The 22,658-nt window shown below is 38.1% G+C and overlaps 1 protein-coding gene across 2 annotated transcripts in view; it reads right to left on the bottom strand.

Annotated features, from left to right (window-relative positions):
- The window catches only part of PACRG (parkin coregulated), a 448,401-nt gene that overhangs the window by 175,960 nt on the left and 249,783 nt on the right, over positions 1-22,658 (bottom strand). The window contains exon 4 of one of the 2 annotated variants that reach the window (XM_045524591.2): positions 17,543-17,692. The exons of the other annotated variant lie outside the window; for it this stretch is intronic. Coding sequence (XP_045380547.1) covers positions 17,543-17,692 — 150 coding nt within the window. The remainder of the gene's footprint in view (positions 1-17,542; positions 17,693-22,658) is intronic. 2 annotated transcript variants of the gene reach the window in all.

A 22,658-nucleotide genomic window follows, 5' to 3' on the forward strand; every position in this document is an offset into this window, starting at 1 on the left:
TGATTACTTATATTACATATTCAGTAAAACTTTTATAAACTATAGCCATGTAAAAACTTTCATCCTATTGCATAAATAATGAATTTGAGTCTAGTTTTTGTCCAAGATCAATGCCACTTGATATTTAAAAAAATAAATCACATTAAATAACTAGCATTGAACATTACTTTTTTTTCATTTAGTAACAAGAATTAAAAAAAAAAAAACCTTTGGAACAAGCTGCAAGTTTAGGAGTGTTATTAGTTGAACATGGCTGGTTTAAATACTGGAAGATGAAATCAATATATTGGAATGACTTTAACACACTGTAATGAGATACCTAATTAGGTGCAGTTGAAACACTGAGTATTCCTGAAATGGAGAAGACTGTAAGCAGTTATCCCTTTTTGTTCCTCTTTTCATTTGAATAGCGCTATCAGTGTCCTTTTACTAACTGCCTGACAGTGTGCAAATTACTTAATCCCTGTCTTCATTTCCTCATCACTTAAATTAGATTAAGGATACTTTCTTCCTCCTGGGTTTGTGTAGATTAAATGAGATGATTATGAAAAGCATTAAACCCAGTACCTGGCATATTGCCATAGAAACACTAGCTAACTATTAGCTATTATTAACAGCTAAATAATACAAAAAACTTGGAACAAACTAATAAATTAAAAATCTCACTAAAAATGAAAATCAGGAATATCTACTCTAGAAACATAATTGGCAGAACAATTCCCTGAGGTTTGTATTAATGAAATACATGGTTTAGACAAATAATCAATTCTAAGAATCACATCAGTTTTTGATAGCAGATTTCTTACTTTCCCTAAGTGATTTGCCAAAGATCACAGGATCATGTCACAACACTGCATGTTAATTCATGGCCTTGGTAACAGAATTCTAAAAATGTTTATCTTCCTGGCATAAAACACTTAAAACAGCGTACCTTCTATAGAACATACTATTTTTTCAATGACCCTACATGGAACCAGTTTACCTGAACTGGTATAATATCACATTTACAGATTTAACTATATTAATGGCCACTTTTTTAAACTTTCCAAACTTTAAGCACATTTTTTTTTCTGGTTGGACATTTTTTTGAGCCAAACAAACCAAGCCATTGTAGCTTCAAAAGGAATAGCTAAATGCTAATAATTTTAATTGCATAATTTCAGAGTCAATTTTATATTATACATGCCAAGGGTTTTCAACCAAGAAATTAAGCAGTAATTAGAATTTATCTTCCAATTATAGTCTAAGGATGTTAAAACTTCAAATATGCTAGACTGTATCTCACAGGTTTTTACAATGGAAATTCTTGCATTACAAAACTATCACTTAACAGGCATGCTTGGTAGATTATGCGTTGGGCATGGAAATTATTTATTTAGAGAAACTTAGCTATATCAATATTAAAGTCATTTATACGCTAAATGATTATTACCCTGGAAAGGTTTATTTGGAATGAATTATGCTTTCTTTTTAAAACTTGGGAAACTAAGAGAAATTTAGTAATGCAATTGATTTTCTAGTAAAAGTAGGTAGACAATTTAAGAAAAAGTAGGCTAGTTTTCAGAAATAGGTTCAATGAGGTGCTTTTCGAAAATGCATGGTTAAGTGTAGATAAACGTCATATTTTAGACTACTTCATACACAGTATAAGAACACTTGTGAGTTATCATCAAAATTAGGAGAGCACTGTACTCTATGTAATTTACAACTGTGCTTAAATCAAAATATTGATTTGGCCAAACAAATGAAGAATAAATGTCAGGAGCAATTTCTAATCCCTATTTCTATCATTATTTGGAAGAACTGTCTAGATTAGGAGGGCTATGTGATTAGTTAGGATAAAAAGATTCTGAACTGTTCCACCTAAAACAAATGGTCTTTTCTTAAAGAAATGTATTTTATTTATTTATTTTTTTTAAGAAATGTATTTTAAAAACAAAAACATTCTGTAAATTACATTGCCTAAAACAGTAAGATTTATGTTTGTTCCACAATTTATTAAAATTTTTCCAAATCAATGTAATAATCACATTGATGGTGTAAATAATAACATTGAAGTCATTATTTTAGCTTTCCCCATCAAGTAATTCAGAAATAAACATCAAACATCACTAGCTGATGAGAAACAATCCAAATTTATCAAGCAAGGAAAATTTATTAGATTATGAGTTAAAAAAATTATTAGGTATCAGCTGCATATGCAGCTTAGCCACTACAATCCTTAATCTGTCATGTGGTCATTGAATTGTTTTACTTTGTCAATTATAATAAATACATTAAACTGTTCTTATAATGTCTATTTTATTCCACTTTCCTAATTTCATTATAATACTATCTTTTTTTCTACTTTCCTAATAAAAAAGAATTAAAGTTCTATTATTTGTTTAGGGCTATGATTTCAAAATTTATTATTCTGAAAGTAGCTCTTTTTGAAATTAAAAAAAATAATTAAGCTTACTGAAGACTAAAGCCCACAACTGGTTTCACAATGTTAATTTATTGACTAGCAGCATTATTTAGAGAGTATTGTATAGAAATTGAGATAGATCTCTTTTTGCATCCGTTAATGTATCCCAAATAATTCCTTTGATTTTAAAAATGCATAGCTATCCATGGTCATGTAGATCCTAGTTATCTATTTCAGTTATACATTTTGACAAGTGTTAGTTCTATAATGTGCCACGTATTCCAAAACATGGTCTTTGGTCTGGCCTCTTCTCCCTTTATCATCTTGGTCCATGCCAAAGAAATGGGTAGATACACTGGCCAAGAAATCATAAGCAGGGAAAAAAGAGATTCTAACCCTCTTAGAAAACAGAACAAATACATTCTGAATCTAACTAATTTAGATTTGAATCTCGACTGCTTCTGAATGACCTTGGGTGAAGCACTACTAAAATAATTCCATTGTCTGTAAGCTGATCTTAGTACCTGCTTCATATGGCGGCTGTGAGGATTAGGTTAGGTGATGTACAGCAAAACCCCAGAGAGAATGGATGGTGCACGGTGTTCATTCCATTCATGATAGTTTATTTTTCATGTTCAAGATAGCTGATGCCTCACTTTGCAAGCTGAATTAGACTCATTATATTTCATTAAGCCATTTTTTACATTTTTACATTTCTGATTCAGGATGCTAACAGTGCATCATAGTTTAACTGGTAACACTTTTTCTTTCTCAAGGGTGCATAAAGTATAAAATATTTCTAACACTTGATTACATCTCAGATTTGATGAAATATGGTAAAATGTTTCCACATATTTTTTTGAAATTTACTTTAGGGAGTAACTTTCTTCTAGAAAGAATTGGTCCTCAATGTGTTATACTATACTATGCATACTGCTTTTATCGATAATTGTGAGAAGGAATGCCATTGGGTAAAAATATATATTTGAACTCCTTCTGGCAAAAAGAATGGGGTTACATTAGAATGAGTTAATAGCCTATGTTTGATGCTTTTAATCAGGTGAACTTGCTGCTAGTTTTCTGTGTTCAGTTTTTCTCAAGCTATTATTGATTCCTACTCCACAATAGAAATTGATGATATGGAAACATTTTTGCTTTATAAAGCATGTGAATTTTTGGGGAAGATTAGCAACAGCTGCTTTGATCTGACAGCATATAGTAATTGTTAAAGCGGATCAATGAAGCTTCCATTTACTTCAGTACATTAAATAAAAGAAATCTGTTGATCAGAACTGCCTCAGAACCTCCATTTGTGGCAAAGCAATTTACATCTTCAGAGTTTCTGGCACTCATGTTTGGACGTAGGAGCTATTTATTTTTGACGTCTTGGCTGTAGCTCATTTCTGTCATATGACCTTGGGCAAATCATTTGATCCAATTCTTAGCTTCTTCATCTGTAAAGCAACTATAGCAATTCCAAAAACAATACTTCCCTGTCCTTTCTATGGCTGGCCTGTGGGAATTTTAGGTAATGTTGATGAAATTTCTCAGGAAATGAAATACACTGTCTGTGACAAGGAGCATAAGGTAGGACAGGGAACACCACTGGCTCACAGACTAATCGAATGTGGCGAGGGATGCCGTTCTTTTATCACTGGCTAATCTTCTGAAAGACAGGTTGAACTTCCTGATTTTATTCTCCACTTATATATGAATCATCAAATCATTAGATAATGTGATTAACTCTGAAATGACAATAACACCTTTAAACTCTGTGTCTTGTCACACCCTTTTAAAGTTTTGTGTATCTGCAGTCTTCTCTGAGTTTATCATGAGAGTGTAGAGCTGTTCTTGCTATCTTTGTGAAGAGTTTAAGAAATAAGATTCATTGTGTATCCTCTTAAACATAGTCATGGCTATCTGGATATCAATGTTTTGATGACTTCATCCAAAGACACAATTCTAAAAATGTCCTCATGATTCCTGTCCTCTTGTCTAGGTACTACTATAGGTACTAGTCTAGGTACTGCTGTAAGAGACTTTGCAGATATCTTAAAATAGGGAGATTATCTAAGATTATCAGTATTTAATCACACGAGCCCTTAAAAGCAGCAGCAGAAGGCAGAGGAGATGTGGCAGAGGGGGAATTAGAGAGATCAGACGTGTGAAGAGGGCTTGAGTTGCCATTGCTGGTTTGAAGATGAAGGCGGCAATGAACCAGATGAGGTGGGTAGCCTTTAGAAGTTGAGAGCTACTCAATGTTGAAAGCCAACCAGGACATGGGGATTTTAGTCCTACAACCACCTGGAACTGATTGCTGCCTGGAAGTAGATCCTTCTCCAGAACCTCTGTAATGAATGCAGGATGACTGATATCTTGATTTTAGCCTTAGATTCTAATCATCTTACTTAGCCAAGCTTATCTTACTACAGAACTGTGAGATAGCAAATGGGTGTTTTCTAAGCAGCTCAATTTGTGGTAGTTTGCTATGGAAGCAAGAGAAGATGAATACACCATCCATCCATCCATTCATCCATCCAACCATCCATCCATTTAGTAGATATTTATTGAGCTAAGAACTGCCAGGAACTGCTCTTGAGCTGATGATAAAAGCAGTGACAAAGAGATAAAAGTTCTCGTCTTTATAGAATTTATATTCTAGTAACAATATCCAGATATTCAAAAAGACCCTAGAGCTTCTAGCTCATTGCTGTTTCATCCTATAGGCCTAATAGATTAGAACAAGACTGGACCCATTAGGCATTCCTGATGACGGAGAATGCACCAGATAATGTATTGTCCTCCACGGTCTGTGTCATATATATTTGGATGGACTCTCCAGTCTAGCTGATTGATAATTTCAGGACTAATAGTCACAAATGCTCTTTAGCTGAGTTTATAAACATGATACACAAATCATAATGTAATTTTAAGCAAAGATTTAGCAGAAATTACCCATAATGGAACACCTAGCAAAGATTCAGCAAAAATTGGTTATAGAAATTCTGATACAGTTGATTAATAATACTTGGTGACTTGTAGTTAACAACACTGCCTTGTGTATTTGGGAGTTACTAAGAATGCAGATCATAAAAGTTCTCATCACAAGGAAATCAAACTTGTAACTATGTGAGATGATGGTGTTAACTAAGCTTAATGTAATTATTTCACCATATACATATTTATATAATCATGCTGCACACCTTAAACTTATACAATTATGTGTCAATTACATCTCAATAAAACAGGAAATCAAAACAAAAATAAATCACAGTATTTGAAGGCTGCCCACATAGGGAGCTTCTCCCCATGATCTTGCCAGGTATGATCTTCCCAGGTGTGATATGTGTAGCCAAGGCTGTGGGAGCTGACTATCCCACTCTTCTACAAGAAGATAAAGGTAATGGCAGTCACTTTGAAGCTTTGTATATAACTCACTGTTTCATTTGCTCAGAAAATGCATTAAGTCTAAGCAGCACTCTTCCTCCCACTAGGGTCTCCACAAGTCTAGGGTTTCACGTTCCCAAATTTGTGCCCTGATCTCAGGGTCAAGTTACTAAAGAGCGCAGAAGAAAGTGAGGGTGTACGCTCATCAGGAACCTCAAGTCTGCTTTTCCCGAGGATAGAACATCCTTCTCTCCTTAGGTCTCTCGTGGAGGTGCGCATTGATTCCGGGACACAAGGTAAGGCTGCAAAGAAGTCTGATACATCTGGTAAGCGGAAAATAACTGCAGGGCAGCATGCTTTTAATCTTTTAAGGATTTTTAGAAGGCATTGCTGTGTTGGCATATAGTAAACACCATTTATTTTTCAGTGAATCAGTGACTGCCGTACTGCGTGGTCCTCTCTTTGGCACCCTCCACATAATCACATTGCTCTCTTTCGGAGTTAGCCTGATGCATGACTTTCTGGAGGTAGTGAGAGCAGTGTTAAGGTGAGAGCAAGAAGGCCCAGGGTTCCACGGCAAGCGCTAGATGGCTCAGGAGGTATGTGAGGAAGGGGGCGTGGCAGCAGGTTTCGACAGGCTTTTCATCACCCTCTTCCTCCTCATCCCACTGCTGCCTAAAATCCTAACAGAAATTCTTTAAGAAATGTTAGTTGGTCATCACACAAATGTAAATATTACACTGCTTCCCTCTAAATATCATCATCCTATATTCACAGATGATAAACTTTGAAAGGATAACATATATTATTTATGCTACATAGATGTAGCATACATCCCAGCCACCTGGCTAGATGGTTATTTATAATGTTTATCATAAATGAACACACTCACATGCAAACACACTAGTCAATGGTTTCTGTTGGAAGAACTACAAACTCCTCAAAACCCGTTACGTATATAAATAAATACCCAACTTGCCTAAAGGTAAAGGCAAAGCTTGAAAGAGTGGGATAACTACTGGGCAATAAGCCTGTTATTATGTCCTATTACAGAATTGCTTTTAAAATTTACTTATTATATCATTAATTAGTGTTATTAGTTTGTGATAAAGATAGCGTCAATGCTCAAGAAATAAATTTTATGAAAAAATGTAGGATGCACTTGGGTAGGTGAAGTAGAGGGGAGTTGTAATAGGTATGCAAAATCTAAAGTCACTGAAAGGAGAATCATTTTTGTTCACTGCCATCTTAGAAGGGATACAAATAGGCTCACAAAAAGCTCATATTAAAGTACTGTATTTTAGGGAGAAAAAGTCAATTGATCTTGGAAGGATCCAAATAGAACTTGCTCATAATAACATTGCCGTCATCACTTTTTTCTTTATTACTTGGGACATTAATTCAAGATGTACATGAGAATATAATGCAGAAAGCAGGCAAGCAAAGAAATATCGATAATATTTGCAGTTTTTCTAAGGAAATATGCCTATTATATTTTTCAGGTCCTCCTTCGTGATGGTTAAGCTTACCCTGAGCTATATGCATTCCATTCCGGCAATGTGAAAAACATAGATTTTTGAGGAGGACAATAAAAAGGGAAAGCTGATTTCACACCAAGTGGAAAATTCTTCCTACGGTTTTGTGTTTGGCTCAAGTAAACCAAAGTCAGTGGCATTGAAACGGGAATTGTGGGAACATGGTGTATGCGAGGCCAGCACTTCGTCAGCGTCATGGTTTCAGAGGACCAGTGTCACAACTGGACAGATCAGGTTTTTGAAGAGAGACCACAAGTGGTGAGAAGACAGAGGTGAGCTTTCTTTAAAGGAGCCAGCACTGGACTCTGCCGCATCCCGCCAGCCGGAGGAACCGGCTGGAGGCCCCGGCTGCTCCCAGCTGGGGCAGCTAATGGAGAAGCCGAGGGAGCCCGGGAGGCAGGACTGGAGGGCCTGCGCTCGCACCCCGGGTCTCAGTGCCCGGGCTCAGTGCGCACAGGTTCCACGTGGGGCAGAGTGCTGGCGCGGGGTCGTTTCTATCCTGGACAGCCGGGCTTCCTGGAAGCCTGAGCACTAGGAGCTGCTGTGAATGCAGGAAATCGAGAGGCCGAGGGAGGAGTCACAAGTGAACACCAGAACAGAGAACCATGTCCACGGTGGACAGAATCAGCTTTAAACGCAGGCCAGGCCCAGGGAGTGGGATGCCAGCTCAGGGCAGCATCTGTCAACCAGAACCTCTGCTCTCCCCACAGTCCGCCTCCCCACCCCTGACAGCCCTGTGGGACACAACCTGGGTAGCCAAGTGGGGAGTGGGGCACATAAAAGGCAGAAAAATAGAGCGACACCCACCCCTCTCCTTTTCCCGCTGCAAGCTTCCAGCCCTGGGCAGATCCCAGCTGGGAGAGGGGAGCACAGTTGAGGTTAGATCAAGTTCAGTTCAGACTTTTGATCACTCAGTCAGAGAAGCAATTCTAAGCACTGGAACTGTGTGTGTGACCCAAAGTGCCTGTGCATCTCATGAGTGAGTGACAACCAAGGCCCCTGCTAAGTTTCGTGCAGTCAGGGAAAGGCTCCCCCACTGAATAAACCTTATTATTATTTTTTGCATCCAACCCCCTTTTAAACTTGCCTTTTAATTATGTCATGAATAGCGACCACTCGACATAACAATTACACTGGCGACGTTCTTATTACCTCTGCAACGTCCACATAGAGACTTCTAGAAAGTCATTTATCGGCGCTCCTGAAAGATTTGCATATAAAGGAAAATGAGCATGAGACCTTAATTATCAGCAAATCCAGAACAGGTGATGTTTTAGGTGATTTAAAAAGTACAAATTATGATCTGGCTGAATATGGGGGCCTCCTTAAATTAAAGTTTTAGAAATCACTACGTGCTTTCTTGGCCAGATTAAGTCAAACTTTCTGCTGCATAAACAGAAAAGAACACCGTTTTCTCTTGGGCTAATATCTGCACGCTTGCTCTTCTGGGGCCCAGCGTGAGCCTTTAAATACATTAAAGCATATTATACAGGTTTCTGGAGGCATATCTTAAAGGCCTTAGCTGAATTGGCGGAAATCTCCTATTTAGAAGAGTGCCAGTTTCCAGCGAGCAGAGGGGATGTTAGTGGCCAAGGACAAGGAACCAGCTGGAATCGAATCATTTTGTCTGTAGATCCTTTGGGGAGGACCTCAGAGGGGATGTGAGGGCTGACAACACACATTTCAAAAGCAGCTTTACAGACAGATTGAGCAAAGAGCCAGTTGTCCTCAGTCGGCCCTGCATCTGACCCCACCTCCCAGGCTAGTTGAGGAGACAGACCCAGAAACTAGAATCTACTCAGTGAGAGAGAGGTTGGGAAGACCCCGAGGAGAGGAAATTCATTCTGTAAGACAGAGTGGGGTCAGGGAAGGTTCCTGAGAGGATGTGATGTCTGGGTCAACTTCTGGAGAAAAAAAGGTGCTATCTCCTATGTCTTTGGACCGGGTTAGGATGGTCACTCAAGGTCAGGAATCGGGGTGTAGACCGGTTCCAACGAGCAGCCAGTGGGCACAGATGGCCCCACTCACATCCAGTCCCATCTCAAGCCTTTCTTTCCATACAACAGCCGCCCTTTTACTTCAGTTTATAAATGATTAATGAGGTTAACTATGCAAATCGTTCTAGTTACAGCAAAGTTGCCTTTGGCCTGAGACTATTAAGACGTGCCTGAAGTCAAAGAAAAATGCCATATGATGTTGCTTACATGTGGAATCTTAAAAAAAAAAAAAAGGACACAAACTACGTACTATTTATAACTTAGATGATTTCTTGAATAGGTGTAAGCACATTTGACTGCCCTTTATGGTTGGATTACCGCGTTCTGTTGATTCTAAATTTGTGTTTGGCTTTATTCCTTTGATAACTATGTAAGTTTAAAAAGCTAAAGCTCTAAGCGGTTCTTACAAACAATGAACAGTACATACATGTAAATTTCAAAATGGTTTTATCTCTCAGTGAGTTGCTCTTCCTAGAATAAACTCTGTTTACCCCCTCAAAAAAAAAAATAAAAAAATAAAAGACACAGCCTGGGCCGTGAATTTATCTGCAATTTGGAGTTTTTCTGACAAGTCTGATCCCTTGTGAAGTTACACGGTGGGAGCAGTGGTAAAACTAGAAAGATGTAGCTAGTGAAAGTGGTCCACGGAGGTTTGGGATGAAACTTGCACACCAAGGTTTGGACAGATTCATACAGAAAAACTGAAAATATAAAAGCTATTTAAAAACTGAAGGCAGTGTCTGTGTTGGAAAGAGGTGGGATTTCAGTAGCCCATTGGGACAGGCAATTCCTGGTACACCTCTCGTTTACCAAGGTAAAGCCCTTTGATTAGGTAAATACTTCAGCTCTCTTCTGAAATGAAATGAGGAATCCAAGGCAGGAACTAAAACTATCTTCAGAGGGGAGGAAGAGTTGAACAGTAAAAGCTCATATCTGTTGTAATATTTCTGCAAGTAGGAATTCTTAGCATCTAGAAAACAAATTTTTCTTTGTATTTCTGACTGCTGGCATATAAAAAATATGATTCCTGAACATCTTATTTTACATCTAATCACCTTACTAAATTACTGTATTAATTCTAATAGATTACTTAGCTTTCTTTGAAGGCACACAAAACTACATATACAGTTTTCCCTACAACCCAGTGAGGCAGGCAATAGACTTTCGTAGCACCTGCTAGTTTGTAAAGCAATCTCCATCACATTTCATCAGCCATTCCTCTCACCCTCATGCTGCCTGCATGTCTACAAAATGATCTCCTTGAAGTTCTCTGCAGGTCAATGAAATGGTTTTAATCTTCCCAGCAACGTGCTTCTCAAACATGGGGATTAAGGCACAGAGGAGTTATGCAACCCATCAAAGTTCACATGGCTGGTGAACCCTGAGCCTGGATTCAAACCCAAGAAATGTGATGCCAGAGTCTTTGCTCTTAAACACTCTCCCATTTCTTGTTTTTCCACATAGAGTGCCCCCCACCATTGTCCACAAGCTGAACCTCTATTTACTGATCCAAACCCCATTCAGGGACCGCATGGTCTAACCCTCTCGCCCAGCTGGTTGGGCAGAGACAGGCACAGGCGATGCAGTCTGCCGCCCTGAGTGAGTCCCTCGGGTTCTCTGGAAGGCTGGCGGCAGCAGCGCCCTTGGGAGTCTAGGATATCCAGGGCGGCACTCAGAGCTGTGAAAGCATTTGCTCACCTCTGTTAGTCTGCAACATTACTGAAGGAAAAACATCAATTTCCTGCCATCTCCTCTGCTCAGAACTTACCTAGATTCCTTTCCTTTCTTGACTAAACAGCCCCTTCCTGATGAAACGCACAGAAGAGAACTTTTCATTGTTGTTAAAAGAGGGCGTCCTCCTCACGCTTTGCGCAGCCGGTCCACGGTCAGTGCGGCAATGTGAGGGAATGAATGGAAGGCGCACTGGACCTCCTGCTTTACTCCTTAGGGATGGGGTCGCACCTCCACACACCTTGGGGAAGAGTTTCACAGTCTGTTCCAAGTTAACAGCATTCCCCCAAATTTATGTCTTTCCGGAATCTATGAATGTGGCCTTATTTGGAAATATGATCACGCCGATGTAATTAGCAATGTTAAGATGAGGTCATCCTGGAGTAGAGCGGACCCTTAATCCAGTCCTTATAAGGACCGGTATCTTTGTAGGAAGAGAAGAAACACACAGGGGAAAATGTCACGTGGAGACGGAGGCAGCAACTGGAGTGATGTGTGTACAAGCCAGGGAATGCCAAGGATGGCTGGCAACACTGGTAGCCAGGAGAGGGCAGAGAATGGATTCTTCCTTAAAGACTGGAGAGCATGACTTTGCTGACACCTTGATTTTGGGCTTCTGGCCTCCAGACTCTGAGACAGTACATTTGTGTTGCTTAAGTTGCCCAGTTTGTGGTCATTTGTTACAGTGGCCTCAGACACTAATACCCAGCCTTCAGAACTGGATTCTGATTCCCTTGGTCATCATCCTACCAGGTCCTGTGTTTCTAGATATAGACAGACAACTCTGAGAATAATTTTCCCTCTGGCCAGAGGCAACCCCATGGAGGTCTGCAGAGGTGAGTAGACAGAGGCAATTTACAGTATGTGCCTGCCCCCAACATAATGGTAAGATGGTCATTTCATGGGCTGACCACGTGTAAGGTACATCAAATGAAGGTACAGAAGCCTTGGCTTTTCCCAGGACTGTCTGTCCCTGGGGCACTCTCTTGGATCGCTGCACAGTCATCAGGGTTTACAGACACACGAGTCCACCGCCCCCATCCCCTAAGAGTTTTGAGGCTCTGGAAGCTTTGCTTATAAAGAATGCTTGGAAGAAGGGACTTGAACTTGGAGAAGTGAAGACTGAGGGGGAAGGAAAGTTTTATGTAATTTTTTGAGGGCCTGCTATTTGGAAAAGGGATTAGACATTATTCTGTGTGGTTTAAACTAGAGAGATAAGCGAGACGGAAATATTAGATACAGATTTCATTCATTGTAGGAAGTGACTTTCTGTCTGGAAGTAGAACGGGCTACCTCATGAAACAGATGACTTAGGGCAGGACTGACTGAACAAAACGAATGTATGTAAGTCTGAGCTCTTATGCTGTGCACCGGAAATTGATATAACATTGCAAACTGGCTATACTTCAATAAAAAATATTAAAAAATTAAAAAACAAGAAATAAAACAAAAATATTGGTCAGGCCCACTTGGTTAGTGAATAAATTCCACACAAACACATATTAAGCACCTAATTCTTCTAGGTGTGCCACACTCTGCACAGAAGAAAGAAAGCCCAAAACACTTTGGCCAAGGAACTAATAGTCTGATGTATTGGAGTTGAGTAAATTTGGAGAGACGAGCAGATCAAATGCGCCTACAAGTGTCGGCCAGCTTTGTTAGGATCCTAGGATTCTTTTCAGACAAGCTAGTCATATCTGAGTGGAAGAAGAGCTAGTCGGAGATCAGATATATACATGATCATTCCAAGTCTAGCTTTCAGGAATTGTGGAGTGGGATTCAAACACTTTCGTCAATCAACTTAGGACATTCAACCGCTTTCAAATCTAATTAACATAATGATTCCAAAGGAACTTTGAAACAAATTTCTAACATACAGATCATACTAAAAATTATATATAACTCTACAGGGGAAAAACCTTAATCTCAAAATTAAATTTAAAGCTCTGTGAAATACACACTATACAAGTCAATTATAAAACATACGAACTAAAGAAAGTTTTGGTAAACAAGCAGCTCCTATAAGTTCATCAACATTTTAAAGGACCATGAAAAATAGGTCCCACAGAACTCACGGAAATACTGAAGAGGGTTTGAAGCAGGTTGACTGAGAATTCTCATTAAAAGTTGTTTTAAAAGACGATCAGTAGAAAACAATTGTTTCTATTTTTTAGAAACCACTTAAATTTCAGGGTGAAAGACCTCCAAACTTCTGGGAAATTTAATGCTTTCTCATTTCCTGTGTTTTTTAATGTGTCTGAGTTTGAATTGAAGATTTTAAGCCTCTTTTCATAGACTTTTATTAGTCTATGGCACACCTCTTAGAATTATCACAGATAAATCTAAGACTATTTGATTTTCACACACGTGGGAATGTATTATTTCATTATTGCATGTGCTTTTGCATATTCCATGACATAAAATTAATGTACTATTAGAGCTGCTGATACCTGGAGTCTCTGAACTGTTCCACTAGAGGCTGTTTCAGGACCACTGGTGTACTGAGAAACAAACGTACCAAAATAAGGATTCCCTGCAAGAAGCAGGGTTATTGGACATCCCCAGTCTCCTGGCAGAGCCCCATATTTTAGCTGTAAATGTTTTAATGCCATTTATTGGCTCATGCTTCTCAAATGCAATGCACTGCATCATTAATTTTGTAGTTTCATTTCTGAAAGCGATAAATTGAGCACTCCTGTTGTCTTAATTTTCTGTAACCTTTAAAAACATTTGTGAAAGAACATAGGAAAGAAGAACTTGCTGTTAGAGAAACTCTTCCTTCTCTTTTACCCCACAGCAGTCACCAGAAAGACAGCACGTTTTAGACACCCCAAATCCGTCATTTAGAATTAAAAAATAAAAAACAAGATCAAGCTTAGACCAAAGAGGACCTGATCCAGGCACCTCTTGTTTGTCACACTCGGCTTCTCTTTTTAAAATAATGACCTTCCCCAAAACATCAGTCAAATACTCAAGCTCAGAGACTATGCCAGTAAGGGATGGATTTGAAAAGCAGTTATCCTTGAAGGAATCCTTGAGTCCTTAATTTATCTGCCCCCCACCTCACCCCTCCCCGGGCATTTGGCAAACAGAGGCCTTTGAAGCAAAGCTGGGAAAACCAGGAGGTCATTCCTCATTCACAGGCTCACAAAGGGGCCCAGGGGATGAGTTTCCAAGGGGGACATAATACATTAAATCATCTATTCATGCCGCTATGTAATAATTTATTCGGTATTGCTATATTTGTATATAGTATCATATATGTATATAACATTGTATGTGTATATAATGCTGTGTGATAATAATGAGTATCTGATTTAACACTCAGTCAAAGCCAGGCTTTACATGAAGGGACATACATTATCTTCAATTGTTATGCCAATTTTACTCCAAAAAAAAAGGCATTATTACAAGTATTTTGTGTAGATGAAGAAATTTAAGTTCAGAGAAGTTAACATGATTTACCTAAGGTCACATCTCCTCTGGCTCCAAAATGTTACTCTTTATTTCACATTGCAATTCACCAATGTGTCTTGTTCATAAATAGAAATACAAAGCTCCCCTTTCTCCTAGAACAGGATTGCTCTTGTGCGGCTGGTTGTAAGTGTTCATAGCTGTAGAATGTCGATGGGGACACAGACTGGCACTACCGGCCTCATCTGCTCCTCCCTGCTCAACTTGATTTCCCACTGGTCCCTGGGAAGGCTGCTGAACTAGTCCCAGGCTACCCACCCAGCCCCACTGATCATCTCGGAGGAAGTCCAGCTGACATTAAAATAGGACAGAAATGGCAAAAAGGAACAGGGAGTAGAATTATGCTAACGCTTGTGCTTCAAGGGAACACTAACAGAAGGACAGGGTCATTATATTTGAAGGAATAGTCCCTCTTTCATTCCTTCTTTCGGTCGTTTATACTGGATCTCATTCTCAAAAATATTTTGTTGTGGGACTGGAAAGAAATATTTTTGAATCTGATTATTTAACAAGACATTGATTACATGAAAGTAGGGAAAGAGGAAACAAATGTATGAAATTGTTCTCAAATACATTGTAATTGAGGTTGCAATTTTTTTCTAATGTTACATGCTGTAAATTTCTGATTTAATTTTAATTATAAGTAAATATATCTGTTACTAAAGACATCTGCTTAAATAAAAAAGTATATATAGTTCTGCAAATATGAACAAAATATAATCATAAGAGCAAGATTTATTTAAAATGCTACTAAAGCTCAATGACTTTCAGACTGAAAATACTATTATAATTGGAAATCCCGTAATAAGCTTCTACTAGCAGAACTAGATCTGTGGTAACAGAGCCACTTTGAAGAATAGTTTTAAGTTTTATAGCTAGAATGCTCCAATTTTGTAATATGACCCTCTGGAAATACAGCAAACTGAATTCTGGCATTGTACCGACAGGTTTCTAAGATAAGTAGAAAATGAAGCTGAAGCTAATATTATTTTCCCTGAAATGTCAGAAAGATATTAACCAGAAAAATAGTTGAGTGTAGAATTCCTGGTGCATGCATTTAGAAACATTCCCAAATAATGAGCTCTGTTTGGGACCAACTGAAGCCATTTTACAAACTATAAATTTCCCATTTTGATAAAATATAAATAGGGATATATTCCTAAACCCAATCACTTCTTTCATTAAGCAAATGAATATCTGTAAGTTAAGGAATTAAATAACTAGTATAAGGAGGAAGATGTAGCAAGCAATTGCTCTTGTTTAATAGTCTAGAGCTCCCAAGAGCTTTCTCTGTCTCAGTGGCAGCTGTACTTAATCTTCTTTACAGGGTTCCTTGAGAAGGAGGGAGATTCTAATCATCTTTTGAATAGCGCTGTTTTTCTTCTTTTATACAAAGATACAAAATGATGCTTGGATTTAAGCTCCAGATCCTTCTGTGGGGCAAGGAGAGCACTGACGTGGGGTGGCAGTGGTCCCCCCTCCTACTCAAGCAAGTGGGGTGAGTGTGTTGGTGCCCATCTTCCATGACGGGCAAGTACAGAAGCAAACGTTTATGCAGAAGAAGAGTTACAGAGACACACTTTTACAGTGAAAAGATGGAAACAGTAATAGTACATCATAGGTTTCTGTGAGGAGTTTTGAGGAAACATTTGTGAATCCCACACGTCAAAAATGTTAACTATAACTGAGACTTCGGGGGGTGGGTGTTCCCTGATTCTCGCATTTCTGTCTTTATCTCTTATTTGATGCAGCAAATAATACAGTAAAAATATGAATTATGAATCAAGAATATTTAAAGCAAGTATTTTCCACAAAGTAGAAATGCTGTTGCTAAAACTTTCACCCAATTTTTACATTCCTGAAAGAATAACCACCTCCTGTAAATGTCTGCGTTAACTCTATAGCTTTTAGATATTTTGAAATGAATATCGACTCATTCCATTATGAACATTCTTGAGCTCTCATAATCCCAGTTGAAGTCCTTTTTACTAAAAATGTTTAATATTAAACATATAAGTAGGTCCTACTATTGAAAGACGGCTAAAGAGTCTGAAGATTCCATGACTTCCTGGATAATCTGCCTGATGAAGGAGATTTTTAATAGCAATTTAGGAATTATATGAAAAATGATTCCAAACAAAGGCCTTGTTTGTGATGGAAGCTGTCATATGTTCAGTTCTTGATTTTTCCTTGTATGTACACAAGCAGACCAAGTTGCAAAATTTTCTTCCACTGTTCCACTAAATTACTTATTGACATGGCTTTCAGAAATTAACTTACACCGTGCATGTGAGAAGTATGGAACTTCAAAGTTAGCAACATAAAAGAAAACTAGATTCATGTCATTTCAAGAAGTATGAAAGGAAAATCACACTGTCAATGAGCAGACGTGCAACATTGCCTGCCAGGAAATCGCAGCTTGCTATACCTTCGTTAGGGCAAAGCAGATTCACTGGAGTGTGTCAGTTCTTTCCAAAGCTCTTAGAATAATATTTTAAAAATAATACTTTTAATCAGTACTCACCATCAGCTAAGTAACTATAAATTTTCTATTTTGCTTTTTTTTTTTAGAACTAGGAGAATATCTCCTAAAACTCTCAAAACCACCAATATAAGATTTTAAAAATATTGCTTTGTAATTTTAACAGGAAATACCTGAAGGTAGAATTACTATCAAGAGAAAGGACAAACTCCAAACTTACTAATGTATTCAAAAGACTGTTAAAAAAAACTTTACAATTTAATTATTGGAAGATTATAGAACTGCTTCAGTGCTTCTGTAACTGAGTAAGTCAGCTGTATGTGTGAGGAGTAATAAATGGAACTGTTAATTTTACTCGTTCCCTAGGGAGGAGCAGGAGAAGGGGTGGGAGTTACGCTGGTTAGATCTCCAAATGGATCTTGGCTTATACGCAATAATAAATCCTAAATGTGTTGCTAATTAACTCTACTTCAAATCACTCCCTTTTTTTTAGGGCTTAAAAGACATTTTGACTTTTGGGATAACTCACCATTCATATTCTTAAACATGTTCAGGATGGGGAGGATTTGTCGGTAATAGGGCACCAAAGCTTCCCCCACCATCTCAGCTGACACAACCAGATGCTGTAGGACTTTGAGAGTGACGCAGATGACCTGTCGGTTTCGGAGGTTCAAGGCATCTGTACGACAGAGAAAGGAAGAAGCCAAAAATAGAAAGCATTGGTTTCTACAATGTTCAGGCAAAGTGGTCTCGTAGACCCTTAAATTAAACTGTGCTCTACTGGGGATCACCAATGGATAAGCCTTTATAATTACAGCTTTGAATGATGCACTGCAGCTCTTAATGTTAGAAACAAGTTCTTGTTTGTGTGTGATCTGTTCTCCCAACTTGTACTGATTCCTCATCAATCCTAAGAAAGCAGCTTATTGTCCTTCACAGAAGAGGCTGGTGATGGACAGGTAGCATGAAAGGTAAACGATCAGTTAGTGTCGCTACAGTTAAAGGTCCCCGCGGAGGTTGACAACAGATAAATTTTTATGCAACAATCCCTTTCAGTTAGCAGCCCATGCTGCTGCCATGAAACAAACATTTTGGGGAGAAGAGGGGACAGGGAATCGTGTGTGTGAGTAGAAGCTACATGCTGGCTGGTTATAAATATCAAGAACATTGTCGGCAAAGGTGACTATGAAGTGACTATATTTAGATTCTCAAGAAAGTAGAGAAGAAAAATAATATTTTTCATGTTCAGAACTTTAGAAGGAATCAACAGTATATAACTAAGAGACCAAAGGAATACAATGTATTTTTAAAGAACAATTCTGAATGCGCAGTAACAAGCGGTGGTGCAGCCAGGACAGGAGACAGTAAGTTATGTGGTGTTTCCCCCGCTTGCAGGGTCTGGAAACCTGTTCCAGTGCGGAATGCAGAGGCCAGCGGTCAGGACATTGATAACTGGCTGCAAACACTTGGGCAGCTCCCCCCTCCACTTTCTTGGTCCCAGTTTAACCATGGAAACCTATGGAAACCTATGGAGTTTAACCATGGAAACCTTAACCATGGGAACCTATTATTTACTTTCTCATTTGACTAAAAGTCCCATGATTTAAATAGAAAGTCACATAAAGCATCTATTATAGAAGGTCAAAGGTGGTGACTGACAAACTGCAATGCCCAGGACTACTTCAGGACAAAATCACAGGCTCTTATTTGTAATATTCTACTCTCTAAAGGAAAGATTGACTATGACCTTAAAGTATGTGCCATTTACAGAGGGACAAAAGGAGCCAGGCTACCTAAAGGGATGCCACTGCGGTCAGTGCACCTGTGAGGCAGTCCTAGCATTGTTTCTGAACTCTGGCTCACATTTCCAGTAGGCTGTAACTTGCTATCACCTCAAATTCAGTGTGCTCCAAAGATTAAGTTCCCCCCATAAACTTTATCTTTTTCCTATTTTCCCCATATTTAGTATTGATATAGCCAGGTTCCCAGCCATCCGGGGTCAAAATCTGTTTCTCATCCCTCACGTTCCTCATGTGCAAAGCCATCTTGTTCTGTTTTTGAAGTATCTCTTGTATTTACATCTTCCTCCCATCCTCATCTCCACCCCTCTGCTCCTGGGGCTCCATTCTCACTACATCTCCTCTGGTTCTGGCTCTTGGAACTCCTCACTGTAGCACTGCCATACCTTCCTAACTGACCTGCCTTCTTTCTGTCTTTCTCTACTCTCTCAATCTGTCTTTTTCACACTGGTGCTGGATTAACCTTCTTAGAGCATATTTGATTATTTCTCCAGCTGTTCAAAGAGTTCAGTCTCCCTCACACCATTTTCTAGGGAATTAAGTACAAAGTAGCCAGGCCTAAGGATGGCACTTAGGGTTGAACCAAACTAAATTCTCAATTAAAAATCCAAGAATATAAGATATCATTTAGTGGGTTCACAGCTATTTCCTTTGGAATCACAAGGGAGTTTTTAGAAATAAAATGTGGTCAGCTTCATTCCCTTTAGCAACAAAATGGGGGTTGGGGCAGGGAGACACCGCAAGGTAGCCCCATAACTTCTAGTCCAGTTCAGACTACACTCCTTTTTGGTTTGAAGGTAAACACAAATGCGATGCCTAGAGATGGCTCACCTTTAACTCAGGGAACCAAGCTAAATATAACTATGAAATTCTACTGCATGATGGCTCATTGTTACAGCATTTAGACACACTGCAGGTTATACCATATATTCTGAAAAACTGAAAACAGAATGCTATAATTTAGCTTAGAAGCTGTAGTAATGAGATATTCAAGAGCAGAGCTTCAGAAGACCATGGAAGGTGGAGAGGGAGAAGGGCAGGTAGTATCTTATAGTCAGTAGTGGGGATCCTTTTACTGGTCTTGTCTGAGCCAAAAGATGTTTTATCTTTTCTGGAAGCCAGGGGTTATTGATCCCTGCCTACTGACCCAGCTTCATTTAACAGAAGAGAACTAGGAGCCTACAGAAATGTCATTCTGAGTATTAGGCGCAGTGGGCATTCTTTCAAAAAGTCTACCATAAAACTCAACATATCTAGGATTCAGTACTGCACAGATAGGTTTGATGGTTCATATACAAATAACTAACATGTATTGGACACCTCTATATGCCAAGAATTAACTGAGTGCTTTACATACATTAGTTTACTAAGTATCATTCGTCAAGTATTTATTGTGAATGTATTATATACCAGTCATTTTAGGAACTGGAGATACAGAAGTGAGCAAGACAGATATGGTACTCAGCCCCTTGTGGCTTATAATATAGTTTGGAAGAAGATATTGAACAAATATTAGAAGTGTGTTGAGTGTGCATAAGAGAGATAGAGTATTTAAACAGCAAATCAAAAGGTGGCATTCAGCCCAGACTAGATAGCAGAGAAGGCTCCTGGACACAGGTAAGGAGCTAAGGGATGAGTAGATGTTATTTAGGTTAAAGAGAGATAACAGCTATGCTGGATCGTCCCCTCTTGGATAAAGGACTTCTTCTTTTATAAGGGCTACTCCAGTTCACAGAGACAAAGTTCTCCTTAGCCATGTGGGAGCAAAGCCCCAGATAACAAAGAAACAGTCTTCTAAATGGTTTTATCATTATGTATATGTTTTTCTTGAGATCATTTAGAAATGGTAGAAAGAACTATGTGGGTATGTTTAGATGAACATAAAGGAGACTGAGGTTGTAGTAATTTCTGCCAAACCAAAATATCCCTAGGTCCTTTTTTTTTTTTTTAATTGAAGTACAGTCAGTTACAATCTGTCAATCTCTGGTGTACAGCACAATGTCCCAGTCATGGATATACATACATATATTCATTTCCATATTTTTTTCCATTTAAGGTTATTACAAGATATTGAACATAGTTCCCTGTGCTATATCTGTCTTGCCTTATTAATCAAACAGAATCAGATGCTTAAGATCCTGGGTTTCTGCCTTTTCTCTCTACTCATTCCTCTTCTTAAAAAGGACTCGCACCCACATCCAGCTAAATGTTTTATAAACTGCTTAGTGAGCAAGGATTAGACATTGAAACAGAATTACATGAGTGTGTTGTTTTAATTTTTTATATATTAAAATAAATGTATAACTGAGTGTGTATAATTTATTCATTTTTGTGAGTCTTTTTTTTTTTTTTTTGCAAAAATGCCTTTCTATTGACACTATAAAGTCACAAGTAGGAGGACCTATGGAAGGTATTAGAAGAGATAGCTATCTGAGCATGTGTAGAAACCATCTGGTGACTGCAGAAAAGATTTTAGTAGCCATAGTGCCTACTAAGGTGTGCTGGCTTATCACAGTGCCTTTCTTTTAGGGCATATATGCCAAAGCTTGCAATAAAACAGACTAAAGTATGCTCACCTACTACCAATGTTAGAAGAGTTTTGCCACATAGAACATATTAAGGAGAAAACTTTATATGTATATGAGTAATCATAACATCAACCTTTCGTTGATTAAGTTTACCCTTGTATATATAGCTAATTGACCATCTGGGGATAAATTAACAATCTCTCTCACTATGGATAGTAACAACAGCTATTAGGAAATAATTATTTATCTCATTGAAACCCCAACTGAATTAACATGGTTGTGATAAATGTGATTGAATTGACAATGACTGACAAGTAAAATGCCTGAACTGTTACTCTTAATGGCATCTAAAATGGAACCCTGAGTTATCCCGAATGACCAGGGAATGTCTCTAAAACCTCTGCAGTAGCTGTGAAACAGAGCCACGATATGCACTATAAAAGTTCCTTAACTTCGTCCAAGAGGGCTTTTTTTTTTTTTTTTTTTTTTACATTGCCCATTTCCATTTCAGTTCCTCTATTTTTCTTCTTCATTCTCAGGGAATTAAGATATACCATTAAATTGGAAGTATTTTTGTTCTTACTGTGCCAATAGAATAAACAAAAAAAAAAAGAGTTTTTTTTGAAACAAAGTTCTTTTCTCTTGAAAAAAGTATGTTAACAGATATAAAGAGAATATGATTCTGCAGCTTGAAAGAAATGAAATGTTTATGCTTGTGTTCTTGGGCCTGAAAGCTATTGTCAGGATGTAAGTGAGGACTTTGAACTCAAGATTTAAGGTTTTGAAAAGGATCTAACATGAGAAATCTACTGACATTATAGATCAATCAGGGGAATCTTTTCATTCAGAAAATTGGATTTCTGTTGTACTGCTTACTGCCTTCAAGTATAATCAACAAGATAAAGCTTCCAGATACATAGAGATTGTTGAAGAATAAGGGAAAAAATAATTTAAAGTCAAAGTTGTAAAGCTTATTCATCTTAGATGGGTATAAGTTACACGTATGATTTTCTTATGCATAAAATCCATTATTATGATTTTTGCAAAGTGAGAATATTTTCTACTACTAGATATGATTCACTACTGTGGAATCAGGAAAAATGGAAATATTTCTACTTCTTTTAAAATTGGATACACCAAACAGAAAGCAAAAGCAAACAGTAAATTCTAAAAACAAATTTTGACATATGATATAAATGTTAATATTCTTGATATACAAATAGCTGCCACAAACCAATAAAAAACTGAATCTGCTATTTTAAAAAAAATGGGCAAATAATATGAATAGATAATATATAAATTAGTAAATACAAGTGAG

The sequence above is a fragment of the Camelus bactrianus genome, chromosome 8 (genome assembly GCF_048773025.1).
Source record: "Camelus bactrianus isolate YW-2024 breed Bactrian camel chromosome 8, ASM4877302v1, whole genome shotgun sequence".
Classification (NCBI taxonomy): domain Eukaryota; kingdom Metazoa; phylum Chordata; class Mammalia; order Artiodactyla; family Camelidae; genus Camelus; species Camelus bactrianus.